Source organism: Macaca thibetana, chromosome 12, assembly GCF_024542745.1.
Source record: "Macaca thibetana thibetana isolate TM-01 chromosome 12, ASM2454274v1, whole genome shotgun sequence".
Classification (NCBI taxonomy): domain Eukaryota; kingdom Metazoa; phylum Chordata; class Mammalia; order Primates; family Cercopithecidae; genus Macaca; species Macaca thibetana.
In genome coordinates, this window is record NC_065589.1 from 8665229 (window position 1) to 8676057 (window position 10829).

General features: G+C 41.2%; 1 protein-coding gene across 1 annotated transcript in view; it reads right to left on the reverse strand.

Moving 5' to 3' along the window:
- The window catches only part of TRPM8 (transient receptor potential cation channel subfamily M member 8), a 96602-nt gene that overhangs the window by 62632 nt on the left and 23141 nt on the right, over nucleotides 1–10829 (reverse strand). Inside the window, exons 6-9 of the mRNA XM_050750491.1 lie at nucleotides 8743–8915; nucleotides 5904–6078; nucleotides 4778–4845; nucleotides 1705–1902 (exon numbers count right to left, since the gene is read on the reverse strand). Of these exons, the coding sequence (XP_050606448.1) occupies nucleotides 1705–1902; nucleotides 4778–4845; nucleotides 5904–6078; nucleotides 8743–8915 (614 nt within the window). The remainder of the gene's footprint in view (nucleotides 1–1704; nucleotides 1903–4777; nucleotides 4846–5903; nucleotides 6079–8742; nucleotides 8916–10829) is intronic.

A 10829-nucleotide genomic window follows, 5' to 3' on the forward strand; every position in this document is an offset into this window, starting at 1 on the left:
CCTGGAAAGTTGCCTAATTAATATTTGCCTGAATGTATACATTCATTAATTAATAATCCCACTCTTGAGCTTGGTCTTTTGGGAAATCTGTACCAATTGCAAAGCCCTTTATGAGTGCCTAATTAAAATTCCAGACTAATTTTTATTATTGATATATGTCTTCTGATTGACGTGATTATAATTATGATATATCATTAGCATATTCAGTATGAATATGAATTAGCTATGAATTGCAGAAAGGATAATATAATCAAAGAAGGTACAATATGCCTTTTAGCCTATTTCAGATGAGTTGCCTGTAACCGTTTTCATGAAGCAGAAATCAAAATCCCTTATAAAGGGTGTGGTAACCCTTCAGATGGCCTCTGTTCATTGGACACAGCCTGGTCAAGACCTGGCAAGCCAGCTTGTACAAGGAGTAAGAGGAAAGTCACTGAAGTGGACCTGGGGCTGTCTTTGGTAGATAAATTAGGAGTCATCTGTTTCTTCCTCTATGGGGATCCCTGAACTGACCACTGAATTTATTCCATCCGTCACAGGAAATGACGTTGAGAGTGGTAATCAATATGCAATCAATACGCAGTGTCTTACTTTGATATGTATACTTTGGAAATGGCCTGTTTATATGCTTTTTTTGATTGTTTGTTTTGGTTTTTTTTCCTGAGATGGGATCTCACTGTCACCCAGACTAGAGTGCAATGGCTAGCAGCTCACTGCAGCCTCAAACTCCCTGGCTCAAGTGATTCTCCCACCTCAACCTACCAAGTAGCTGGTACTAGAGTTGTGTGTCTGGGTAATTTTTGTTTGTTTGTTTGTAGGGACGGAGTCTCGCTACGTTGTCCAGGCAGGTCTTGAACTCCTGGCCTCAAGCGATCTTCCGGCCTTGGCCTCCCAAAGGGTTGGGATTACAGACAAGAGTCACTGCACCCAGCCCTGTTTATATGTTCAGAACTGACTCAAAGTAGTTAAGTATGAATGCCTAGAGAATCAAAAATATATAAGCACTTTGGAAAGCGAGTGCTGCTTTTCCCAATCAACAGAATTCCATAGGGAGAAGCCTCATCACAATTAGCTGCCTGGTCAATCTCCACTCTTTCACTTAGCCCTACTCAGGGTTGGGGAGCAATATTGGCGTTGCCCAGCCAGCCCTCTCCTTCTCTCACTGGGCTTTGCTCCTTGCAAAGTACTAGTGCCCTGGTCTGCAGCCTCCATGTCTAGCCCAGCAGGGAGGTCAGCAGGTGTCCGGGGCTGCCTGTGTCAGGGTGGGCTCATCTGTCTTATTCTGAGACTTAGCATATGTAGGTCCAATGTTCTGCACCTCAAGCCACCTCTTTCAACTTTGCCTTCATCATCAGTAAGGCTGATATGTTTATCTCTTTTTGCCAGAGTCTTTTGTCTATCTCTCTCCTGGACTTGAATAAGATATTACAACGTCCCAGTAAGAACATTCGTATAAAACCATCAGTTTTCCCTTTTTCAGTAAACTCTGAAAAATGCAATCTCTCAAGTAGAAATATCATACACTTGGTGAGCCATGTAACTTATTGAACTTCAATTTCCAGCAAGTCACCTGTTGAGTCTGAAAGGCACGGAGAAAACATCGAATATGTACGGCTGCTGGTGGAGTTGGGTGTTTAAGGCATTCTCCCTTCTCACAAACTAGTCTCATTTTCTCAGCCTCCAGACACGGTCCCAACAACTCACCCATTTGATCCAACTCTCAGTCTCCTCCTCCGGCAGCCGGGACACCGTGCGGGGTAAAAAGCGTACCAGCTTCTCCTTGACGGCAGAAGATGTCAGGGCATCCTCCACCTCCACCAGGCTGGCGATCACATCAGCGATTTGGCCCGAGCCTTCCACCACCACACAAGGAATTTTACTTTTGATGGAAGTATTGATGGCCTGGAGGAAGGAGACAGAGTCAGGCAGATCAAAGAGACCTTGGTCCATAGAACCCAGCTCTGGACTAAGGTTCTGAGCCAAGCTGGTAAAAACACATGGACCCATCCCTACATTTTTTCCTTTGGGGTTTTTATTTTAATTCAGAAGCAAATCAAAAGTTGGCAATTGCTTTATGAATGAGAAATGCAACCTGCTTTATGAAATCTTGCACCCACAATGAGTTCCATAATAAGAACACATATGACTAGCTTAAGTTTTCCATGGGTAAGTGCTTTAAAATATCCCTGTACACAAAATCGATCATTCCAAGTACTGACATAATAGATTTGAGTGGCACGTATTAAGACTGTATTCAGCATTACTGTTGATAGCTTATCTGAAAGAGGTTAGTAGTAACCAATACTCATACTTTTAAGGTATGAAAATAGCTTAAAAACAGCAACCACATGTTTTATGTGATGTTTACTCACACATTTCCCTCCTCAAATAATTTCCCCTGCCCCTGTTATTAAAAATGAATAAATATATCTTCTTTCTGGATAAACACCTAGCACACTTTTATGACCTTTATAATAACTGCAGAGTTCAGCAGAGGAGGATCATATTTTAAGGATTCTAATCACTGGACAGCAAGATACAATGATCTACCTAGAGGTACAAAAGAAATTGAAAAGCACTTGTTTTTAGGTCTGAGTGCTTTCCTTAGAGAAGACATCACATAGAAAGCCAGATGTGTGGTGCCACGATTGGGGACCACAGAGGGTGAGAGTCACAGAGCAGGCTGGGGTCCCTCTGTGTGCCTCAAGTGTCTGCACCACAGGCGGTCGTGGTGTGCTGATGGGGGCTGAACCAGGAAGCGATGCAGAGGCACCAGCTGGGTACTTTCTTTTTTTCTTTTCTTTTCTTTTTTTTTTTTTTTTTTTTTTTTTTTTTTTGAGACTAAGTCTTGCTCTGTCTCCCAGGCTGGAGTGCAATGGCGCAGTCTCGGCTCACTGCAACCTCTGGCTCCTGGGTTCAAGCGATTCTGCTGCCTCAGCCCCTTGAATAGCTGGGATTACAGGCACCTGCCACTGCGCCCAGCTAATTTTTGTATTTTTTAGTAGAGACGGGGTTTTGCCATGTTGGCCAGGCTGGTCTCGAATTCCTGACCTCAGGTGATCCACCTGCCTCGGCCTCCCAAAGTGCAGGGATTACAGGCCTGAGTCACAGTGCCTGGCCCTGGCTGAGTATTTTCTCCTAGTTCCCCTCACCTCTCCTGTCCCCGCTACTGTAGGTTGTTAATTGGCTGAGCAGACGGCACTGGAAACTGCCGTAGAAATGCAGTGCCCTAGATCAGCAGCAGCTCTCCAGTCTCCCCCTACACCCTAAGCCAAGAAATCTTCATTCCAAATCTAATATTTGCTCTGGTAACATAATAAATGTAACCGTATTTCAATGACTTTTTCTCCACCCCTCTTCCTCTTTGATGTGGCTGCTTTTTCAGATTCGAGCCATTTATGCTGGAAGTTGCAATTTTTTGAATTTTTGGTGATCACCTTGGCGATTACCTTGAGCAGTAGGATATAAATAACTCCCACATGCTTAGCGTTCCAATAATGGAACACTAGACATAAAAAGGTTTTGATACACTGACACACACTGAGAAAAATCTCTATTTTAATGTTTCCTTGAAGATTTTTATTTAACCATGGTCTCAATTGTAAATCTCATAGTAGATACTCAATAAATATCTGTTGAATGGATGAAGAAAAAGACCATTGTTACATAAAAGAATAATGAGAAGTACTAGATGATGATTCCAGATAACTTTGCCAGCACTTACTTTTAGCTCTAGGGATTTACTCTGATGAAAGATCGAGGGTCACAGGTATCTTTAATCTATTCCCTGTCTTAGAGGTAAAATAGGGTGTGTAAAAGGAGGAATATGCAAATCATTGTGGAAATTCATGAAAAAGATGAGTTAAAAATGACTTTCTTGTGCTATTCCTAGAAAAATGAGCTCTTGAAAATTGTTTACAATACTTACTAAAATGCAGTCATACTACCTATGGGGTACTATGCTTATTTATTAAAACTACCTATGGGGTACTATGCTTATTACCTGGGTGACAAAATAATCTGTATGCCAAACCCCGTGACATACAATTTACCTATACATAAAACCCACACATGTACCCCTAAACCAAAAAGTTAAAAACAAATAAATAAAAATACAAATGAATAAAAGGTTTTGATTCAAGTGGATTCTCAAACAAAAACAAACAAACAACAAAAAACGTCAAACAGAAGCCTGGCTGCAGGCAGGATGAACTCAGTCATGAGTCCACACAGATTGGCTGGGAAGTCAAATTCCTGCTCAGTTGCTCAATAGTGCAGGTGCAGAAACATTCAAGAAGTTTCCATGATCTCAGAATCACTTAGGGTTTGGGATTCCATCATGCGACATACCTGTATCCCCACATGGCATATAAATGGGCCTTAGGTGGTCTGGAAACATTTGATTTGGGGGCAATCTGTGTGTGTACGATCATAGCTCATCTCAATGTAGATGGGGTGGACATAGCTTTCTCATATGTATGCTGATTACAATCTTTAAGTCTCCTGAGTTAATGTCACCTCTTCTCTTTGGCAGGTTGATTGTCAGGGCCAACACCAAGTACACAGGTTATTCATGTCACTGAAATTCTCCTCCCAAATCTTCTTGACTGAGGAACAACTGGAGTCTGTGAGGGGAACGGTATGTGGAGGGAAAACACTACCTACTTGCTGTAGTAAAATGAACTAGGTTAGATTAGATAAGCTCAAATCCCTGAAAATACAAATTTGTTGGATAGGTTTATTAACCAACCTTCTAGAAAACTAAATCAGGACTCACTTTCAAAGTCTCTTTTCCACCTCCTTGGGCAAAACACACGATGGGGATCTTGCCACCGTAGTTGGAATCTGTAACACATAAAAAGTAAAGGATATTTTGAGCTCATTGGAAATACTCATCTACCACTGTGAAAAGTTGGACCAAGAGCTTCTGCCCCGTGAGCCACGGTGTGGAGAGACAGCTTCACATCTCACGGACTTGAACATTATCTACTCATGAAAGACGGACGAGTGTTTTCGCCCCACGCTAGTAATAGCATGACATGGGTCATGTTGCAATTTGTCATTGATACTTAAAATACATATTTAAATATTTAAAGCCCGTGCATTATTTACCTTTGCACCTATAAATTAAACTAGGTTTAAGTTTATCCTTATAATAATGATGCTCTCACTCATTTGCATAATCCTATGCTTTCTTGAGTGAGTGAGAACTTGGCATAACTAGTGGTCTTTCAACAGAGTTTATTGCATATATAGTTTCTTCCCTCGTGTATGTCCGATTGTGAAAGGAAAATAACTGAGAACATCTCCTGCCATTATGTCTATCACTAAATCACAAGGTAATCTTGTTTCACGGCAGGACACATCTCAATACCCTGTCCACAGGAAGAAAGAAAGTACATGTCACTTAACTATGGCAAATAATGGCTTTCACTCAACTATTGCATTCTTCTCTTGAGACCACTGTTTTCTGTTACTCAGAAGTAGCCAAGATTCACAAAAGTAAACCATACCATTGTTAAACTAGTAGGTTAGTTTTATCTTTTCTCTCCTAGCTAATTGCATTGTTTCATAAACTCATATTTGTCGTCGCAGATCGTATTTGTTCTTAAATGGTATCTACCAGAAGAAGACAGCCAGCTCTTGATACTGACAAACTACAGTGGAAGATGGCCGTATTTATCATTGCCTTCAGCATGTTGAAGGGTACATACCACAATGACCCTGGCAGAAGCATTCCTGGTGTGTTGAAAAAAGAAGAGAAATAACAGTTCTTTGGCAATAAAAATACCTGATCAGGCGTGTTTCTCATGCATCACTCAATAGTTGGTAGCGATTGTTGTTGATGCTGTGGCTGCTATGGTTATTGTACATGTCTGGTGTCCTACTTCCTAACCACTGACCTTGAATAGTGCGCTCAGAGATGTATTTCTCTAGCTGATTCCGGAGCTTTGCTTCCACGGTGGGATGTCCATGACAGCCATTGTCCACGAGCAGCAAATGCGTGTGGTTGTTGTCCAGGATATACAGAGGGTCTCTCGTGAAGTCATCCATAAGGTACTGGGCTGAAAAATAGCCCTGAAAAGTACAGGGAAGCTTGTCTTTGAGACTGTATTATCAGTCAAGATACATGGTGATATTTTTACATATTCATACGAAAGCTAATACTTTAGGTTCAATTATATTATGCCTCCTCCCAGATTTAAAAATTCTGAATTTTTAAATTCAGAGGGATCTTAGTGATCTTATAGCACCGACTTCCTTTTAAATATGAGGAAATGGAAGTTCAAAATGGTAGTGTCACGTGCTCATTTTCTCATAAATGGCCAGAGACAATGTAAGGATCAGATTCCCAGTCCCATTCTTGGTTCATTGCTCCGTGCTCTTTTGCAAAAATTCAACAAAATTGAAATTCAGCATTCAGGAAACTGTATGTGCAAATGTGTGTGTGTGTGTGTATTTGTGTGTGTGTGAATACAGGTAGAAGCAGACATTGAAATGCACACATACATAGTTGTCTGGAATCTATCATACGCCATGACCCATGCCAGGATCTAGGGATTAGAAAATGAATGAAATAGTCTTTGCACTTGAGAAGCGCACAGCAACAGGACCACAAAAAGAAGTAATTAAATGGATACTTTGTCCCCAAAATACCAGAGGATAAAAAGCTGCTTGAGGAACATAAAGAAAGGAATCCTTACCAAAAACGTTCCTCACTCTCAAGCTCCATTCAAAGGCATTTAGTTTTTAAAGTATCAGGGTTGCATTAAAAAGTTTTCAATCTTAACTCCAACAATAGAATTTAATAAGTTTTAAAAATAATATCACCACCAAAACTCAAGGAGAACAGAAGGAAAAAATAGTATTCAGAAAGAATTCAGAGTTTTGCTGGTGATATGATTTTTAAAATGTATTAATTTGAATACTGTAGTGGTTAAAAGATTGTGCACCATGGACCTGCCACTAACGAGATCTGTGCACTAAGAAACTTTCTTAATTTCTGTATGCCTCACTTTTCTCATTTATAATGAGAAGGGAACAGTAGTACTTACCTCATAGTTTTGTTATGAAGATCAAATGAGTTAATATATGTAAAACACTAGAATAGAACCTAGTACACAGTAAGTACTATTATATTAACATTAGGTTTTGTTATTATGATTAATGAATTACTTATTAATTTTAATTTTCCTAATAAAGGTATATGGCTATGCATTTCACTTTGAGTGCGGCTTTGGCCATACTGATATATTAATATATATTATTCTGAATAGGTAATGTTTTCATTTGCATTGCTTTCTAAGTTATCTGATATTATATTTTTGAAAGATCATTCTAGATCCTACATTTGTTTACCAGATGGTTGGGATAGTTGGTTGTTTCTTAATTTCCAAATGATTGGCAGGTTCTTTAATCTTCATATATTCATTTGAAGTTTTACTTGTTGCCAGGAAATGGGCCCTATAAGCAGCCTCTAGGGAGATTTTGAAGTCTTTTCTCATTCCTATTCAGGGGTAAAAATACCTACATTTTCAAGGCTTTTTGTGAGTCTGTGAATTAACACATGTACTGCATCTACCATGGGGATAATTACACAACACTGCATTGACTCCCGGACTCCCGTGCCCATTACAAATATTGCTAATTGATAATGGTATTCTTTCCCACTTAGCCTGCCACTGTCCTCAAAAGCCTGCTCTAGGCCACTCTCATCCCTGAAGTTGGCATTTTATGTGAAACCATTTTGCCATCCCTTGTTGAGCATGTAATAATAATAATAGAAGCTACCATTCACTCTGTACAATTAGATAAATCAGTCCCATAACAATATAGGTTATTATTATAAAAAACTTGAAGAAGGGAACTGGCTCCAGACTATGCAGCTCGAAAAGGAATGATTACTCCAACCCCAACTTCTCTGTCTTCGAAATGTACCCTCCTCCCCCTCTACCATGCTTCCTCCTTGAAGATGCACAAAAAAACACCTCCCACTCTCCCCTGCCCCTTATATATCTCAAAAATGGTAACCAAGACACAAAAATAAAATAATTCTAAAAGAAGAATCACAGCAATTCCAAAAATCCTTAACATTTGCTGCTTCTAAGGAGCCCAGATGGGAGAAGGTATAGCTTAAATGTGGATATCTGAACATTTGGCCCAAAGCTTCTGGGCAGAGAACACCTGTTGCTTAAGAAGGTCCTCAACTACTAGAAATGTTGTTTTCAAAATGCTACACTTGATACAAAACCCATATGTCTACCTTGTATTTTTAACATGAAAGGCTCATTATTCTCTAAATATGTTCACAGGAAACATTTGCCGGGTGGAGGCTGGGGGTTGTCTCACAACCTTCTTAATGCCAAATTAACCAAGGACAATATCCATTGATTTGTATTCCTCTGAGTGTAGCCAAGCAATCAAGATACTGCGGTTGGGCTTGAGCCCTCCTGAAATGGATGTAAGCCTTGGTTATAAAGAATAAAGAACCTGACTGTGATATGAGATTGCTGAGAACACATCTTAATGAACAAAGCAACATTCATTGTTAACTCTTTCCCAGCAGTTAATTATGTACGTCATCCTTGTTTTCAATTCCTTTAAGGTCCCAAAGACACTCCTTGCAAGGCAGACTTCCCCATGGTCTGGCTCCATCACAGAGCCCCAGGGTTCAGGCCACAGGCTCATGCCATGGTCTTTCTTCCATGTGACCTAGCAGACCTCCTCCTGTCCCACCCGTACCTCAGCATCACAATTCCTGATGAGGGTGTCCCGGTTGGAGACCATGCCCCAAGCTGCCACGCCAATGGCCACAATATTCTCCTCTGAACTCCTGCTGATGGTGTTATCTCTCACCACCTCCCCGATGTACTTCATCAGGCCATAATGGGTGCCTCCCGTGAGAATCCAAGCACCTGTCAACACATAGGAACAGTAAATGGTCAACCGGCACTGGGCAAAGTTTCCATTCTGGACTCACAGACCCCTAAAATCAAGTCCCCATCCCTGTAGGCGTCAGGACACAGCACTAGCAGCTATGTTGTATGGCAAGGAAGAAGAGGGGACCTCAGACAGTGCTGCTGAGAAGTGTTCACTTAAAAATACAGATTCTTGGCCAGGCGCAGTGGCTCACGTTTGTAATCCCAGAACTCTGGGAGGCTGAGGCGAGTGGATCACGAGGTCAGGAGTTCATGACCAGCCTGGCCAAGATGGTGAAACCCCATCTCTACTAAAAATACAAAACTTAGCCAGGCGTGGTGGTGGGCGCCCGTAATCCCAGCTACTCAGGAGGCTGAGGCAGGAGAATTGCTTGAACCCGGGAGACGGAGGTTTCAGTGAGCAGAGATCACACCACTGCACTCTAGTCTGGGCAACAGAGTGAGACTCCATCTCAAAACAAAACAAAACAAACAAACAAACAAACAAAAAACCAGATTATTGACCTTATTCCATATCTACCTCATCAGGCTCTCTGGGAGGTGGGTCCAGGGAATCTGTCTGCATCTTTAACCAGTCTCTAGAGGACTCTCATGGACAATGAATGTCTAACCAGAGCCTCTAAACAAGTTAGGCAATGCCACCATGGTAAGCCGGGCACTCTGCTCCTGGACCCCCATATTGGTTGGATTCGAATGAATCTTCCTTGGATAGCCTTTGTGTCAATAACTTTGCTTTATAAAACACAATTCTGTATGCTGGCCTTTTTAAGGTTTAGATCTGATTATCTTCTCAATGCTAAGGGTTATACAGGGTTTTATTGGGGAGGGGCAAAGTAGAATAAATACTATACCTACAAAAATATTATTTAGCATAAAACTAGAATCTAAAGTTGGAAATGACCCTAGTATAATATGCTGCCCACGTACGAATCTACCCTCAGAGCGGTCACTGGCCTCTCTGGATTAGCTCTTGTAAGAAAGCATCAGGAGCTGAGAGGCAGCCCCCTCCTCCAATCGTTAGAAAGTCCCTTTGTTGACTATTTCCATTCTCTAATTTTACTACAGTCTTCAGCAATGAGGAACAATTTTAGTCATCTCCACATCAAAGTCCTTCCAATATTTTCAGGTAAGTATGATGTGATCCTTAGAAGTTTTACACCTACTTCTTTTAACCAGTTCTTACAGGGCATAAATCCAGCCTCTCAGCACACGGTCTCCTTCCTCTAGACAGATTTTGACACCGAGGGCTAACCTAATCAAGCCTGCCAAACTTCACCTGCCTTGCTTGCTTTTAACTGCTTCCATCTAGTTGATTTTAAAATCTATGTAGCTAAAAGTCATGTAGACAAACAATATATAACTAAATCACCACTAGTTTCCTTCTAGATAACATCTCTGACATATACATCACTATGATAACAGTTGCTAAAGTTGTTTTTCAGGAACTAGCGAGCTGCTCTTATGCAGTTCAAAACAGCTCAGACCGTTGACTCTTCAACTGGGCGTGCACATATGCCCAAGAGATGACCTTTCAATGTCAGAGGGCCAAAACTCCTCCCTCAGATCACGCTAACACTGCCATTTTCTGAACAGGTGTCCTATGAAGAGCCATGAACCCTGACTACACCTGCACAAACCACCAATTACCTCATTCCTTCTCCACTGCCTATCACCTTTCCCCACGCCATAGAACCACCGCCTCTTCACTCCTTAAATATCCCTAATCCTTATCTTTGAGGAAGCAGATTTGACAACTGTTCTCCCATCTCCTGACTGGGCAATCCTTTTCTCTTTTGCAAAACCCATGCTTACAGTGATTGACTTCACATCCATTTCAGCCATTTAACGTTCCCTTTTAAAATGAGACAATGGGAAATGAAGGTAGCACTC